The sequence below is a fragment of the Hetaerina americana genome, unplaced genomic scaffold (genome assembly GCF_022747635.1).
Source record: "Hetaerina americana unplaced genomic scaffold, ioHetAmer1.1.p SCAF_3, whole genome shotgun sequence".
Lineage (NCBI taxonomy): Eukaryota > Metazoa > Arthropoda > Insecta > Odonata > Calopterygidae > Hetaerina > Hetaerina americana.
Genome location: NW_027286874.1, coordinates 107,492,743 through 107,511,673, shown reverse-complemented (window position 1 = coordinate 107,511,673; position 18,931 = coordinate 107,492,743). Strand labels below are relative to the sequence as shown.

The 18,931-nt window shown below is 42.5% G+C and overlaps 1 protein-coding gene across 1 annotated transcript in view; it reads right to left on the bottom strand.

Annotated features, from left to right (window-relative positions):
- Positions 1 to 18,841, bottom strand: part of LOC139690114 (amidophosphoribosyltransferase-like) — a 77,331-nt gene extending 58,490 nt beyond the window's left edge. The window contains exon 1 of the mRNA XM_071587351.1: positions 18,667 to 18,841. Within this exon, the coding sequence (XP_071443452.1) occupies positions 18,667 to 18,813 (147 nt within the window). The 5' untranslated portion in view covers positions 18,814 to 18,841. The remainder of the gene's footprint in view (positions 1 to 18,666) is intronic.
- Positions 18,842 to 18,931: the final 90 nt, after the last annotated feature.

Here is an 18,931-nt window from a genome sequence, read left to right as displayed (position 1 = left end):
CTAAGTTTATCATAGCAACATTACACAAATTTAGCACATAACAACGTTACACAGATCTAGCTCCTCTACGCTGCACGCGATCCAATACGGCAATCAATCCGACATCATGGCTCGACGACCAATTAAATTGTCATTACGACATAAGGAACATGAATTCATAGTCTTGAGAGCCGTGGTGCAATAGCACCATGAGGATACCACTACTCAAATATCTGACTTTAGCTGACCAGTGCCAAGATCAGACAGTACGCAAGAAGGGCGTCGCTCCCGAAAACTAGGCGTGCTGCAGTTCTCTCCACGATTTTGTGGAGCGATTCCTGCTTAGTTGAGAAAGGAGAACGCGTCGAACTTTCCTCCTGATTCCCGAGACCGGCCCCGGGCCACTCAACCCAATGAAATTGTTTGATCAGAATTGTCGCCACTGGTGGGAATGCAACTCGGGATATTCTCTTATCGAGTCAACGCATCATGATTCGTTACTGCCATTATCTCAACAATTTCGGTAAAATAATGAGTCACCAGTTAAGACTTCCCTTGTTAGCGACTGGCAACAGACCTGGGATATAGAAAGGTCGAAGGTTATCCCTTCGTTTTATCGTTTTATTTCCAAGCGAGTGCCCAACAGAGCGGCCCATTATTCGTCGAGCGGTTACTTCAACTCCGACAAAAGTTTTCACCGTCCCTTCTCGCCGAAACTTCTCGAAAGTTTGTCCCCAAAATGTGTTCCACTGAATCGTCTGAGTAATTACGAACTTATTTCCCATTTTTTGCAGTTTATGGAGTATTCATCAGCTCGCCGTTTCTCTTGAGCTGGGCCGAGGAGATTTAGGTGCGAATTGGATCGAGAGAATTGAGTGTGCTCACCCTCTCTCGATTCCCCGCTCAATCAATCAGCCTGGCGCACAACAAATTTGATTATTCCTCCCCATTGGACGACGCCACTTTTTAGACTAATCACTCACTCTCATTGCCTTCGGCCCAACTACCAAATAATCCCACATCTCACAGAGGCCGTTCTGAAAATGCATCTGCAATACATCCTCTCCTAGCCTTCCTGTTGCCTAGATTCGATTCGTGCCATTGCAGTCGTTCAAGCCACCTTCTAATCGGACCTTCGGAGGCCATCGGAGACAGCAAAAAAAAGTATACGCCACGTCTATACGATATTTATTTATTTTATTTATTCAGTATAAGTCCGAAAACAGCACATTTTGGCCTTTACATCGAACTATTAACAACGATAACAATGGTCACATTTACAAACACCCAAGCCCTAGATGGAGCGAAACTCACCCAGGCGGGAATCGAACCCGCGACCCTTGGAATGGCAGACGAGGACGTTACCCCGCCGCCACCGGGGCCGGCAGAAATTTTAGGAGTTTTAAGAATAGGTGTAAAGCAGCCACTGGGTGATAAACTTCATTGATAAGTGATTATGATAATAATGTGCTTATTAGAAATATTGTTCTGTATATGATGTGGACGGCGTGAGTTGTGTTGCAATAGCGAATGCTGTGTGATAACGGTGCGTGATTATGGACGGAGTGCGGCGATGGACGGAGCGTTGTAGCAAGTATGGTGTGAACCAACTAGCCCTTGTGTGATGGTAAAGGTGCGATTGGTGATCTTTAAGGGTCTTTGTATACAAGAGCATTTTGTCTCTTATCTGTTCTTCTTGTGTGTATGTATGTGCATTGTAAGGGTGACCATTGACCAGACTTGACCGCTGCTACCAGGACAATCGCCTCATTGCAACGAGATTTATATCATAATAAAAGATAATATTGTTTGCAGGTTTAAAGTATGGTAATAATGTATATAGTATCTTATGGTCCTAACAGCATCAACGCGAATCAACGGCTTCCGCTAAATCAGAGAACTTCCTCACATGCATAATATTTAAAATGAAATCTATAAGCCAAGGGTACCATGGAAACTGGCAATTCACAAAATAACTTTTTTATGCCAAGAATGCAGGTTTTTCGACACAACGTTATTAATCCATGACAATGATAAAAACGGAGAATGATAACCGCCGGTGGCATGTTGCCCATGATCTATAAAACACTCTTCCCTTGGAGCGCCAAGGAATCTTTATAAAACATTATATCATACTTGTTAGATAAGAAAATTACTTTAAATCATCTCGAAGTCGCTCATTTGATTCACCTACGGAGCCACGATGATATATCCGAATATTAAATACTTACTTAAGTATTTTTCCATTTACACTTTCGTACGACGCCCATTCGCACATCCATTTTTCGTCGCCTTAGGCTTTTCCAGTTACTCCTGACGAAAACACACATTCCTATTTTTCGTTTCTTCTGTCTGCGAACTTTGGGCGGGTATCCTATGACCTAAAACGAATACCGAACCGTTTCCGCTTCCCCCTTTAACAATTGTACGAAAGTTTTCAATTCTGAACGGATCGAATTATCCATTCACAGTTGATCCTGATTGCTGGCAAGCCGCAGAGGAACAATGACTAAAAGAAGCATCCTCCTCCATCGTCATTTTACTGTGGTCTATATATTTACTTTGGTTGTCATCTCAGCCTATCTATGCAAGGATAAGGATAAAGTGAACACTTTTTCACTCGATTCATGTTTCTTGTAGCATCAAAATGGCCCCCTAGTGAGACTGCCACGGAAAAGGCCCGATTACAACCGGCGGAGACCTAGTCAGAGGACATTGGTTTAACGCTTTACTTAAAGTCGTACTGTGTCCTTTTATATTAATCTCAGTGGTCCCACAATCAGCCTGACTTCCCACAACCACAATTATCTCATTTTTCGACTTTGAGGTTGGCATTAACACCTTCTTTGTTATTCACGCCGTATTTAATCGCTTCAGGTGTATTACTACATTCATGTTCACTTTATTTTGAATTCACTTGATTCCACTGATAGCCGTAATCAGCATTTCCGCGTCGATTTGCAAAATTATGCTTGTTCCGTACCTATATCCCACACCCGCAGACACGAATGCAATGGGCGCAATCCGGCTATCCTGGACGATCTCTAGCGAGCAGGGAGAGCATGCTAATCGGACTAACTGGCAACACTTGGCTACATGCCACTGTTAATTCCTCCGTCTTTGCAATATTTGCTAGGGTTCGCTTTAAAAACCTGTTTTAGGAGACTTCGTAGCGTGACTCCAGTATTGCGGCAAGAACTTCAAAAATCACATTGCGAAATTTTCTTTGGCACGAACTTCAGGATCCCCGGAGGCCTCACCCTCAAAGAGATTTTAAGAAATCTGCTGCCTTGGTTTGACGATCACTATTTGCTTACGTTAGGTATCGTTCAAACTGATCCTTATGTAAGTGTTCAACGCAGCTTTCCAGCGAAAGTGGGTAATTAGGCCGCAGCAGTAGTCGACAGTGGCCCACACACTGCCGAGGCGGAGTCTGTGCGCGGCGTACTAATTTGGTCTTCGACAGCGGGGCAACCTAACCCTCAAGGACTAAGGTTCCAAACTTTTCACTTTTACACCTTAATTTTCCAACTTCATCATTACCACAACTACACAATACCCCGACAACCGCCACAAGGGCGGGGCGTGTGGTGGAGGGTGTTAGGGCACCAGCCTTTTACGTATAACTATGCTCTTATACATAAATACGTACCTGCACACATACGTAAACACACTTTCTCCGGTACATGCATACATGGCTACCAACATCATGCAATTTCGGATTGTGCTTGTAAAGCTTTAAGTTTAGAATTTTGAATTATAAGGGAACACATTTGATTTTATGATCATGATCATGCGATGGAAAGGCAAGTTCTTTAACCTGTCACTGTGGGGTTTTATCTTAATTTTTCCCGGTGGTCTAATCTGCCATTGTAATATGGTACCTTATTGTTTTCTCTTGGTGTAACTAGCCAACTTAGGTGCTTAATGGGCTCCCAGCTTAATTCTTCCGATACATACCTCACTCTTAATCTTTTCTCTTCGCGATTTTGAATTACTGCTGACCTTATTCCTTACGTAATTTTTAAGAGACCCATTATTCCCCTCCCAAACACGCTACGGTCGTAGGAGACACTTTCTGATCTTAGGAAATACTAAACTCACCTCTTCATTGACAACCAAAAACTTGCAGGCTTCCGATCCTGAGACCTCCAAGTCCCTCGGCAGCTAAGAGGAATATTTCTGTAATTCTACATTAGTCATACAAGCATATTTCACCTCGAAGTCGGGGACACTTAGTGGCACGCTTCAGCAGGTTCGAATTCAAGCTCTAGTTCGTCACACAGTGGTCGAGTATTTTTCCACTCATCTTGGGAAGAATCGGCCGAGAAAACTCGAAAGAAACACGAGATGCATTAAATTTTCCTACAACGCCATTATAATTACTCAAAACCCCGAGACCACAACAAAAGAGATGAAAACCGTTACATAAAACATACGAGCAATGAATAAACAAACATTTAGACTCTTAGCAACCGCGGCATGTGTTCCTCGCGTTCATTGTTTCTGGGTGCGTTCCGATATCTACTTGAATCTCTTCGAAGCGCCAGTGCATCAATCAGATGCACTGGCGCTTCCGCTCCTGCATCCCTTAAGTGTTTGGTGCTCGAATCAACCGCTTAGGGCGATGGATCAGGAAGTATATGCGCACTAAGGGTCGAGTCAGAGGATCGCAAATTGACACGCAAACCGGCAGAAAAGAATGTAAATGAGCATGAAGCGAGAATTGGAACGCACCCCATATTACGAACGGTGAACGGTGGGTACGAGCTGAGTGCCCACCAAGTGCTCTTGGCCGACATAAACAAACCTTAATGATGGAAAGTATTGTTACAATATGAAAACATTTATGAAATTTGTTAACGAATGGATACGAGGATAATCCTCGCGGCACAGGACGGACTGCGAAATGGGTAAGTGAAATTCGTAAACGGGAGGCATTCCTTCCATGATGTCGCGAATCATCTGACGCTACTCGGAAATATTTTTTACACGGAAAAATAAGGAAAATGGAGAGGGGGGATAAAATTCTGCTTGCCAAAAATGGCATCGCATCTATAACAAAGAATCAAGAAGAATTGCACACATTAATAAATCGAATAGTTAAAAGAGTTAAGTCAATAAACGCAAATCAACAAGAATATCTGTGTCCTTCGAGAGGAGACAGTTGTATTGCATGCCCGTGGTTCGTGGGATTTCGCCTCCCTACTTTCCAAATTCTAGCTCGCACGTTATTGTATAAATTTCTTACTGCATCCTAAGATGCAATTATTTGTAAAATGATAGATATGTAATTACATGCGCATAGAATGAAAGGATTTTTGCATGAATCTATACGCCGCTGTGGGCATAGTTTTGCATGTATGTGCTGATTTTGCATGTGGTTTTGTTCCTTTACACAGGTGGTGGCCTAACACCCCCCGCCACACACCCTTGCGGCGGCTTGTGGGGCATCGTGTAGATGTAGATGAAGAAAATATATAACATCCTTTTGCAGAGAGAGAAGCTTAAGGGAAATTTTACGCCGCTAGGGTGGATATTGGAAAAAAACAATCTTTAACACACGTCGGGTTCAGAATTACATGGAAAGGAGAGACAAAAGACTTGACAGACACGAATTTCTCCAGGAATACAGTGTCACACATTTACCAACGAGGAACCCAATGGATTAGATATTCAGATGGATTAAGATGCATACCGTATTTCATATGGTCATTTTAGATGATAAAGTTACTTACAATCGTTCAAGTAAAATTCGTATTTATTAACTATGACAACAAAAAAATTTCTTTTTTGGCTCTACTATGTGAAAATTCATGGTCACTGAATAATAAATGAACGTGGTGTTTTTTCACAATAAAACTATATAACACTTACAGTTTGGACGCATCGAGGGAGACGCTAGGGTTGGTTCAAAATGAGGTGGCTGGCCACAGGAGGAATGAAAAGACCTCAAACCTGCGCATACTTGTGTTGAGGGTAAATGTTACTTCCACATGCCACCAGGAGCGCTTCTGACGGTCATTTTGTTTGTGGTCTACAAGCATGTGTGCATTATTTTTCAGCCTACCCTCGTACGTGGGTAAAGTGACACCTTAAATTTATCTACACTCAATCTCTCTAGTTTTACGGACATTATCCCTCCATCCGTAGTACGAAAGGGGTAAATAATACATTTTCAACATCATCGCTGCTAAAGAGACATCTAAGAGTCACCCACACGGGGGTACGTGATGATGACGAGGTTATTAGATCCCGCTAAGCCTTTAACGTTGCACCTATACCAATGCCAAGCTCAAAATTGCTTCACCTAAGTACATGGCATCACAATGGTGCGCACTATTGGTTCGCAAAAAAAAACCCCTTGGTGCCTTATGGCAGCGAAAAATGTGCATGGGCCTTCTTATCGTTCCGCCAGTTTCTGTTTGATGCGGAAACGCCAGCCAGCCGATAAGCTTTGGCAGCGGTGTACGGCTCGGAGAGATAATCGGTCACAGCTGTTCATAGAAAATAACCGTCCATCGCTTCACGAGATGAAGCGGTTAGAATAACGATTAACCGACTGGCCCGGAATCTATGCCTCTGTCAACTCGCGCGCCTTGTTTCTCAGGGCTACAGTCGATTTACGAGTACTGTGAAAAGTTGCAAATGCGATATTTAAAAAAGTTTTCACTCTGAATAATATCGTGAAGTAACAACCGCTGGATGATATGGGATCAAAATAACACGGTCCGACCGCGGTAGGGTCATTTTCGGGTCAAAATTAGTCTGCTGTGTATTCACCCCCTGCCCCACACCCTGGCGGTGGTGGTGGCTTGCAGGGTACTAAAATCAATTAAATTATCACCATCAGCAAACCCCGTGTTTGCAAATTACAAGGAGTCGAATACTTCCTTGACAAGCCTATTGTACTGTCATCTCTTCGGGGAGGTGACCGACAGCAATGGCCATTGGTGCATGTAGGGATAGGTTGGTAATTTAGTACGGGTACGATTTTCAGGGAATGGAGGACGAAGACAGAGACAGCGAACGGCATTGGCCTGATCTGAGCGCAAACCTGACTCGTAGCCGATTGAGAGAAGCGCGGGAATCAAGTGCTCATTAAACATACGGAATCAGTGTATACGAGCGAAAACCTTCATCACCATCGCTCGTTCAAAAACTCAGGATGAAAACACTCAGCCAAACAAAACACTCATCCACCGGCACTTCTTTTAATCGGACAATTTTTTATAGTTAATCGATCTTGTAAATTATCTTTTGACGGTATTAAATTTGCCGGCCTCGGTGGCGGCGCACAGCGGGGCAAAATAGAAAGAAAATGGCTAAAATACAAATCTTCGTAGATTTCGACGAGGGATATGGCAATGTACAATTTCTTATAGTTATCGAGGCCTTTAATTCAAATTTGTCTTTTTTTAAAGTACTCTTTTGGTAAACTGCATGCCACCCCCAGGGTGTGTGGCAAGGGGTGAATACACATCAGACTAATTTTTACCCGAATATTTTTACCCCTTCTACGGTCGGACAGCGTTATTCTGATCCCTTAACATGTTTTGTTGTGACAATTTGTTCATCCCTTCATACTGTTATTTTTTCTTTTCGATGAACAAATCTGTGCATAATGAATTTATACCTGTCAATATGTATTTATGTGTACGTATGAATGTCACTATAAGTTTAATTCCCAAAATAATATGTCTACGACGATGAGTTAAATGGAAGAAGGGACCATTAGCTCTCAATTTCGCCCAAATAAAGACCTCTATCCATTGTTAAATGTATCTGCGTTACGTGGATATTTGAACGAATTGGTGGCCCGTTAAGAATTCTTTCGATGGTCGAATTTAAAACTTACTTGACAAGTGAAGACAAAGACATGTTCATAACATACTTTATCGTTACAGAAAAATTCAAGCGGCGAATTCGGCACTGTTTAATATGCACAACTTTGACAGGTCGTCCGGCAGTAATTTATCTTTTAAAGGAACCGAAGTCAAAATCGCGATACATATGCAGGATTGCAATACTCTTCTAGTCCCGATTTCCGGACAAAAACATGGCACAAAAAAATTTTAGCCCAGGTGTCTTCGATAACCGCTCATTGTATGGCAGAGGAATGCCGTCGCTTGGCAACCCAGACGTCGTGGACTCAATTTCCGCCAAGATGTTTACCGGTCGACCTACGGCTTGGGCGTTTGCAATGATATTTGTGATTACTTCATACTAAAGGTCCTCTTTATATTTTACACGCAATTAAGGTTTGCGCCGGACTACATTCGGTAAAATATTATTATTAATATCTCGATCAAGCCATGCTAGAAAATAATGTGAGAAAACATTTCCGAGTACGTAGCTTTCCTTCTATGAGAACCTTTACCCAAAAGCAAAGTGTTCACCACGAAAGAAACCATGGCTCGTCCACAACATTCCTAATGCTGGAAGAAGACACCTCGAACAACTAAGGGAATAAATCCTCAATTTGTCTTGGCTATGTACAAAGAACATACGATTGCAAACAAGAAAACAATTGGTCAAAACGTTCGTGTGCAGCATGACACTCGGAGACATGGAATATTGGAAATAAAGCACTCTACGGATTGGAGATGTGGAATGTGGGAAAAGTGGGTCTACGAAGAATAGAAACATTTGAAACATGATGCTGGAGGAGAATGCTGAAGATTAAATGGACAGACGAAGTGAGGAACGATGAAGTGTATGCATAGAAGAGCAGAAGAGGAAAGGATCATATGGAGAGCTCTACGGCAAAGAAGAACTAGATGGATTGGACATACCTAGGGGCACAATGGATCAGTTAGAAACATAATAGGAGGAAAAATTGAAGGAAAGATCCCGCGAGGAAGGCCAAGAGACAAGTACATATATAGGGGCAAATTAAGAAGGACATTAAACAGGGAACCCATCAGAGGGCGAGGATATTAACCCGAAATAGGGAAGAATCGAAGGCTACAGTAACCCAATCTTAGGATTGAAATACTGGCGATGAGGGAGGAAGGAGAAGGAAGACCTTGATCTTCCAACAATGGTCCTCACCTACAGTCATCAAGCCAAGCCTGAAGGTCGGTTCGATAGCCCAGAGGTGAGGTTCGTCTCACACGAAGCCAGGAGGCGCGAAGAATTATCATCAGTCAGGGGATGGGGGGGAATGGTCCCCCCCCCATCCCGTCTCCCTGGAATTTCCTGTGCGCTCGGGAAAAAATTCATGTTTTGGTTTAAGAGTATACCGAGCTTGGGGCTACTTATATGCTCTCACTTTGTGACACTGTTAAGCTTTACGTAACAGTCATAAAAGGTGTATTATGACTCCCTGTCAGTGCCTTAAATACAGTTAAACACCCAGTTATAGGCGTGGACGAGCGTAAGGGTGACTGTGCCACTGGACTATCGCGCCTCGACCGACTCGCTATGCGGACTGGATTCAAGAACACCTAGGTCATACGTTGTGATCGCCAGACGGGGATGGACACAGGCTTTTGCAAACATATAATCCATCCTTAGACACCCAACACGGAGAAACTTATCAAGACTAGAGAGTGTGCGAAATACAAGGCCTGTCCCAAAAGTGGTGGAACCTATTTTTTACCGGATAGACGGACGCACGGATGGGCGGCGGTTTCTCTGGCTGGGTTCGAGGGAGGGAGGGGAGTCACAGGAAAGGCTGGAAGTTGGTGTCAGTTGTCTTCCAGTCTTTGCGGAGTGTGGATCGTTCGCTTGCGAAACCTCTATAACGTGACCTCGTTACGTTCTGTCATCAATCGCCTATTGAAACAGCGCTACGCCATCAAATTTTGCGTGAAGCTGGGCAAAACCGTGAAAGGTACTCGTGACATGCCCAAGGCCACTTATGGCGATAAAGCCATTGGTGGATCGGGTGTTTTCGAGTGGCACAAGTTGTTTCGGAAGGGTAGAGAAGATGCTGAATACGTCCAACGTTCAGGACGCCCTTCAACCTAAAAAATAGACGAAAATCTTGCAAGAGTTGGGGCTTTGTTGGACAGGGATCGCAGATTAAGTTTTCCACGTGGATTCTGATGAACTTGGCATCCATAAAAAGTGATGTGCATCGACTTGTGATCAAAACTATAGGCATGAGAAAGGTGTGTGCGAAGTTGGTGCCGCGAGTGCTATCGGACGAACGAAAGGAAACTCACACGCGGATCTGGCAAGATCTTCTCGACCATGTGAGTGAGGATGCAAATTTTTTAGACGATGCCACACCACACTTCTTCCTCTTCTAATCCGTGTTTAAAGGACTTCACCACGGCTCGGTGGAAGCGTTACAACAGATAACGATGAGGGATCTTAGGAGCATTCCGGGCGCCACCTTCCAGAAGACGTACCAGGCGTGGATAAGCCTCTGGCAGCCGTGTGAGGCCGCACGATGGTGCTCCTTCAAAGACTCTTGGGTGAATGTATCAATTTTGGCAATACATTTTTTTTAATCAACTCAGTCCTACTTCTTTTGGGACGGACCTTGTATGTACCGGTGGCCCACATTTATTTAGTATGATTTTTGTTAACGCTCAAAAGAACAACACTACGAATCAAATCAACATGGCGGGCCATGAAAATGACGACGTTCAAGTTTCTAAACTACGGGATGACGTGACGTATTGCACATCGAAACAGTTTTAAATACAACTAAAAAATTTCTCAGCCGAGTACACTCATCTTTGAACAATACTTCTCTGAATAGTTGTACGAATTCCATTCCCGCTGAAAGTAACTTGCCCCCTTGTCATCTGCGGAAAGGCTTTTGGCAGACTCTCTCCCGTTTTAGTTTCCTCGTACGAATCACATGAGACATGACCAACAACTTTTACTGGAGCCAAAAGCATTATTTTGTTGGAAGTTTTGTTCCTTAGCAGTACTACACGACACTTATTGAATGACAGTAAATAAACCTTACTTCATACCAATTAATGACCATCGGAAAATCCACATTTGGAACTCGTGATGGATGAACAGAATTAATGAGGAAAGAGCATGGTTTTAGAACATCGATTCGAAACTTTGAAAACATTATTTGTAGAAATCGAATCACCGACCATTGAGTAAAAATAAATCTTTCGGGTAGCTTATATTTCGATACTATTATTCACAAGGTATTTTTGACAATGTTAGCAAAAGAAGTACAAACTTTTGGTTAAATATACATTTATCGCAATTAGTACCATATTCTTTACCTCCTTCCATTTTAAATCATTGTTTACAAATGGTGGCGTAGTCGTGATTACATTAATATTTTCATATAGAATTTTATAGTTTATCTCACATATTTTCCCATCTCCTCCACGGTCTTGAAGTTCTACAAGAACCTATTAGGCATAGACAAGAAATAACCGTTTAAATTATCTCATGAGCCCCAGTGAAAAAGTGAGTATCCCAGCCCCAGTTATGACTACTTAGCCACAACATCGTAAATATAATGAAATAATTGACTTTGTAATTCCACACACTTTCTCAGGCGTAACTTTGTGGAATTTGCATAACATATTAAACAGTTGATCTGGGGTACAACACGAAGAATCGAACTAATAATCGAAATATGACGACGTGCAGAGCGAACGCTTTCGATAATAGTGGCTCTTCGATTGCACTCCGCACTTGTACGTAACATTTCGGCCATTTTGCGGTTATGACTGTTTACTAGATGTCTATAGCTTTCAAGAATGCGACCTCCAGTGGAACTACGATATGGCGGAAAATTCAAATTCAAATTTATCCGGATTTAAGCGCCGCGCCCTGTGGACGAATAAATAAAATTATTGTAATACAACTTAAATTCCTCTTATTTATTGAATTCACCACGCTAGGTAGGGTTCAGTAGTGTAACAGTTAATAAATGAAAAAGAAACACTTTGTTCCAATCCACCACTTTATTACAGGTACGACTAGTTTCGACGCTACGGCGTCATCCTCAGGTACGGCCGTAGCGTCGAAACTAGTCGTACCTGTAATAAAGTGGTGGATTGGAACAAAGTGTTTCTTTTTCATTTATTAAAATGAACTTCCACAAAGTTGAGGCTGAAACTATTGAACTAGTGTAACAGTTCTTTGTCCTCGGTCAATCAAAAACATGACATGCCCGGTAAACTACTGCTAGTAATAATAAATAATTAATTAAATACGGTCCGTGAAAGTGGCTTGGTCTTGCCTCTACTCGCGATGGTCCCTTCGGAAGGTCCTCTGGGGCCACTGAACATCGGAGACCCTTGTCATTAACAAACAAAGCAAAGGGTTTGTACAGTTGCTTTCCACCCCGAGAACCTAGGTTCGAAACCCGAGAGTGGCAGAATTCTTCAATGTAGTCGCGATCTCTACTTGGGTGCCACGTGGAGAACACTTCAGAGTGGAGAGTCCATCCTTCGGATGGGACATTATTTTGTGGACCTATCTGTACCAGAGTAGCTAATGCCAGGACCGGGATTCTCCTCAGATTTCTCTTGTCCCGCAAACATCCTATGTCCACTCATATTTCTCTTGGAGCACAAATGTCAAAACGCCTCTCTTAATCACTACTTCCACTACAAAACCAACGTAATTTTTCGAGGAAACGAAACTTTAAGGTTTGCATGGGCCTCGGAGGTCAAGGAATACTGAGAGAATTTTGTGATGGTAGCCAAGGTAAAACAATACCATAGGGCCAACATTATCATAAGCTCGCTGTGACTCGAAGCAATAACGACTGCAGGGGGGGGGGGGTATTCACTTCATTCATAAAATTTTAGCCAAAAAGGTAAACGAAGGCAGCATTTACAAATTACAAATGCTATGATGTTTAAACTGTGCGCATTGGTATCAGTGTAGAAGACTGGGCCGAGGCTCAGACCGGTGTACCGCGGTATGGCACAAACGAGGACCATATGCGTGGACCAACAAAATGCTTTCCGATTTACAAGCAATTTAATTGATCAGTAAATTAGGGGAAATTTTGTGGATGCAATTGTCTTTCGTTAGAGCCAAGCTACATTAACAAGTTTTATCCACGCGTATTCTATTAGCGACGATAAGGTTAATCAATATAAAAAAACTATTGATGTACCCACAGGGGCAACTACTGTGCGCGTGAATATTATTATGTCCAACTGGCGACCCCATGGCTGTCCGAATGAAAAATGAATAGGAGCCCTTTAAGCATAGCGAGTTGAAATATGATAATTTTTAACCCGACTAACATTAATAAAAAATGTTAGATGGATGAAATAAAATATTATCCTACTATATGGATATTTCAACTTACTACAGCCATTTTCAGCGCACACCTACGCTACTGCTGTATTCAGTTACTCTTTTTAACTACGAGGGTAGGCCGAAAACTAATGCATCAATACTTGTAGGAAACAAACGAAATGAGCATCGGAATCACTTCTGGTTGCATGTGGAAGTAGCGTTCCCCTAAACAAGCATGCGCAGGTATGAGGTCGTTACATTCATCCAGTGTATTTTGAGAAGCGGAAGTATGGAGACGTGTTCTAGTGCTATATCAACGCGAATCAAACAACGTTCTGCTATCGAATTTTTGCCTTCACCTCATCGTCCGAGGTTTAATGATTACCCCTGAAATGTCTCTTTCAGTTGAGGCAAAGAATAAAATTTGCAAGGTGCAAGATCGGGGGAATAAGGAGGGTTTTGTTTGTTCCAGTATATAAGACTGAAGGCGTGGTACCCATAGTGCACAGATTTTACGGTGTCCCAATTTTTTAATAATGAAGCCGACACGTTCCTTGGAATTTCCAATATGGTTTGCGACACGCTTTTAAGAGATCATTTTGAATCAAATCTTCGACGGGTTTGCGATGTTTATCGTCTGTGGCAGTGATCGGACGCCCGCTGCGTGTTTCATCAACAATTATGGATTTTCCAGGCTCGCTACCACGAAACTTTACAACCTATCGATTTACAGTAAACCTATCGACAGCATCCTCACCACAAAAAGCCTGTAAACGACGATGAATCTCAGTAGGAGTCACTTTTTCAGCAGTTGAAAATTCGATAACAGCACGCTGTTTAATTCGCGTAGTCATAGCACTAGAACACGTCTCCATACTTCCGCTTTTCAAAATACACTGGATGAATGTAACGACCTCAAACCTGGGCATGCGTGTTGAGGAGGAATGTTACTTCCACATGCCACCAGGAGTGCTTCTGATGGTCGTTTCGTTTGTGGTTTACCAGCATGTCTGCATTAGTTTTCAGCCTAACGATAACTTAATTATCTAATAATACTGTCCGAATGCGGTAAGGGTCACATTCGGGCCAAAACTATTCCGGTGTGTATTCACCCCCTGCCGCACACCCTAGCGGTGGCTTGCGGGTGACTAAAATGTCAAATATTAAAAAACATTGTTGAAATTTAAAAAGCTACTCACCCCTTTTGGAAGTTTTATTGTCAATCAATAAAGAATATTCGTAAATTCTGTGTTCCTTTCCCCCTTCCTCCTTGTTTATGATCCTTTCCTTCCTTCCTACACGTTGTCTCTTATCCCCCCCCCTCCCCGCCAGCCACCTCATTTTGTACCAACCCTCGCGTCTCCCTCGATGCGTCGAAACTGTATGTGTTATATAGTTTTTATGTGAAAAAATACCACGTTCGTCAGCAGAATTATAATCCACCCCCCGCCGTTGCTTTAAGTCGCGTAAACGGAGCCAGTTGCTAGGCAGGTGCTCCTGTTTCCAGAACACTTTACACCGAACTGGTGCAGATTGCTGCATGTATATGTATGTATGTATATATATATGTATATGTGTATATATATATATATATATATATATATATATATATATATATATATATATATATAAACCATAAACACAGTAATCAACCCGAAGGTCGGTTTGGTAGGTGATGGCAGAGTTCACCCAGTACTAAGCCCTATACGGCGTATGAAATTCACACATCAGGGTGAAATCACAAGGCTTGGGTGGAGCGGCAGGTGCCCAGAGTGCCTTCCCCTGGAATCAAACCCGGGGCCCTCCAGTCACTAGTCCAACGCTCTACCCACTGGACTTCCGCGACCCACACACGCACACACATATATATATATAGAAAATTTTATATATATATATATATATATATATATATATATATATATATATATATGTACATACCTGTATATATGTGTATATGTATGTGTATAAATTTATACATAAATATGGATACATATATTTCTATGTATATTACGAACATACATATGTGTATAAAATCTATATATTTCTGTTTTTTTTTGGAAATATATGAAAACAGGGTCGCACCCAAAAGTGGTAGGACTGATTTTCTCTGGCGCGAACGAAGCGGTGGAGGGGGGTCTGCCTGGTAGGGAAAGGTGGAGGGGGCTCTTAGCAACAGACCGGCAACAACCTCAGTCGCCTGCGGGCTGTCGTTAAGTGAGGACACCGTTTTTTAGTGAAGCAAGATTTTTGACCTCGTCGAAAAACAAAATGAATCTGAATTTAGAGCAACGTTATTCCGTGAAGTTTTGTGCGAAACTCGGGAAGACGGCAACTGAGACCCTCGATATGATCAAGCAGGCTTATGGGGACACTGCCTTAAGCCGTTCCACAGTATTTGAGTGGCACAAGTTGTTTCAAGAGGGTAGGGAGCTCGTTGAAGACGACCATCGCTCCGGACGGCCGTCGACGGCAAGAACCGACACGTATGTGGACAGTGAGAGGACACTGCTGACCACAGACAGACGCTTAACCAGTGAAGAAATTGCAGACCAGTTGGATCTGTCTGCATTCAACGTCCAACGCATTATTTCACAGGATTTGGCCATGCGCAAGATGTGCGCCTAGATGGTGCCGAAAATTCTGCCACGGCGCGCTCGTCGTCAGACAGCTCCTGGCCAAATACGGCGTTGCCACGTTGCCGCACCCGCCCTATTCTCCCGATCTGGCACCACCGGACTTCTTCTTCTTCCCCCTGATGAAAGTACAGCTCAAGGGACGACGTTTTGACTCGATAAAAGCCGCTCAAGAGGCTTTGACGAGGGTCATCAACGGCTTCCCCAAAGAAAATTTCCAGCGGGCGTACGGGGAAAGGGAGCAACTTTATACTAAGTGTGTAGCAGCTCAAGGAGCACACTTTGAAGATTATTAGGTCGATGTAAGTATATCGTCAATAAAATTATTACCTCTTACTTTTGGGTGCGACCCTGAATATATATACGTATATATATATATATATATATATGCATATATATATATATATTTTCATTTATACACATATATGGGTCGCGGTAGTGCAGTAGGTAGAGCGTTGGACTGCTGACCGGACGGTCCCGGGTTCGATTCCCTGACAAGGCACTCTGGGCACCTGCAGCTCCACTCAAGCTAGAGTTATTTTTTGGGGACCAGGTCTTCCTGGGATACCACAACCGGCACAGGGAAAGGAACAGGCCCCCCTACCCTGACGTGTGAATTTTCACACGCCGTATAGGGCTTAGTACTGGGTGATCTCTACCATCACCTACCAAACCGACCTTCGGGTTGATTACTGTTTATTGTTTTTTTATAAATACACACACACATATATATATATACACATATATATATATATATATATATATATATATATATATATATAATAGATATATATCCTTTTTAAACTGATATATAATTATATATATACATATATACACATAAATAAATATATATAATATATATACCTATATATATATACATATACACACATATATATATACATACATATACACACATATATATACATATATTTATACATACATATTTTGTGTACATATATACATATTCTTTACATACATATATATACATACATATTTTTTGTACAGAAATACCAATTCTTTACATACATGGATACTTATGCATGTGGGTCGCATATGGATACTTATGCATGTGGGTCGCGGTAGTCCAGTGGGTAGAGCTTTGGACTGCTGACCGGAGGATCCCGGGTTCGATTCCCGGGCAAGGCAATCTGGGCTCCACCCAAGCTATGTTATTTTTCGGGTAACAGATCTTACTGGGAAACCATAACCGGCACAGGGAAAGGAACTGGCCCCCCTACCCTGATTTTAATGAAAATTTAAATCGCCAGTCGAGATTGTTGGCAATATGTTTGACGGAAACATTTGGGGAGAGAACTGAACAAATAAATTGCAATGTAATGATTTTCTCCTCTCAATGTAAACGAGCAACGATGTTCAACTAATTATTTCCGACTGTGGAGAGGCAAACGAATAACTTAGTCTCTATTTGCGAGACGAATACATTTTTTAACACCAGGTCACGAGAATGGATGGCGAGGCTGTCTCCCTACGAACCCCCCCCCCCCCCCCGCTTGAGTCGGCAGCAACAGGGGGGCACCGAAACATTAAGAAGGATAACAATTTCAAACCATGAGTGGGGAAATATACTGAGAAATCAAAATAAAAGGGCGAGCACCGCGAAATTAATCAAAGGGGAAGCCGCCATATGATAAATCCCGGCTCTTCTGGGTCAAGTTCAGACAGTAGAGGATGGGAAGACCTTGACGAGGGCCATCAACTTAAGAGGAAGGGTCCTAAAAGTGAGACTGGATGGAGGTAAAAGATTCTGAGTCAGCTTCGAATAAATGAACCCGGTTGTCCATTTTCAGAGTCGACTGCCAACATTCGAAGTAGGTATCTAACAACCGTGGGACTATTGATAAAAATCATATTACTCGACTATTTATAATTACTTAATGCGCTAATCGCCGCGCTTCGGGGGCACAATTCGTGGGCGGTTGCCAAATTAACAGGGTACTTCGAGTTGTATCAGGTTAAGTGCATGGTAATGGGGTCATGATTGGCCAAATAGCGATTGTATTTAAATGCAAGTACTTCCATTCAACTTATTCACTTAAAGAGAGGGAGCGGCAAGAATAAGAGTAACAACCCCAAAACGGAGTGCATTCTAAAACGGCACGATAACTTGTTAGGCACGGTCGCGAACGGCAGGCAAGGAGCAACAGGTGGTTTTGATGATGCCTTCAAATGGTTGAGATTGCTTGGTGAGAAGTAAAAGCAATTGAGGAAAATTTTTATTTGCTGTGCCGCTTGATGACTTAACGCCTTCATACATGCTAATTTTAATATTCAGTCAGCGAATAGTAGGTAGATGGGTACCTAAAATAAGAATGCGAGTTCCAGGGCTTGGAGGTCCTCTCCAACTGGATGGATGGAACCAGTTGATACACCACATTATATTTCAAAATCAGTATTATTTACGCGTCAAACAGCTAAATGCACAGTATACAGTGAAACGTAATCTCAGACATTCAAAACGTTGTACATCTATCGCGAAGACACACTTTCATTTGTTGCTGAAAAACAAAAGAATCTTTCTCGCCCATAAATCAAACAGATCCATCCAAAATTATACTACTGTATCACCAATTAACAAGTTTGATAATCCCTTCGCAGACGTGTAGTCGAAGAGACAGGATGTCCCATGTCAATACGTGTACTATCAGCGTTAACATACGCGCATTTTCCTCGTTCATGAATAGGTCGCTCTTAAGGAGTAAACAAAGTAACGAATATTCCATGCCATTAAAAGGGGTTCTTTAAATAGCCAGATAGTTTCTTCAAGACAAAAACATTCGCCCATTGCGTGGGAATATTTCGTCCCTGTAAATATATACAAGGCAAAAAGTTAAGCACTTACTGTATATCGGCCGGAGCGACCAGGAGTGACACTATACTCAATCCCCGCGTCGTACACTGAAGAATGAAAGGTTGACCACTCAAGAGCTTTGGAAAGATCCAACCGGCATGTGCAACTGTACAAGAGAGGGGGTGAGAATGGAAACATCACGTGATCGGACGGAGGACCGGCTGGCGGGAAGTATTATGTACTGGTGGAATGAGGCTTACAAGAAAAGTCAATGAGCATAGGGAGTGAGGGCACAAAGACGTCTTCCCTGTTGATA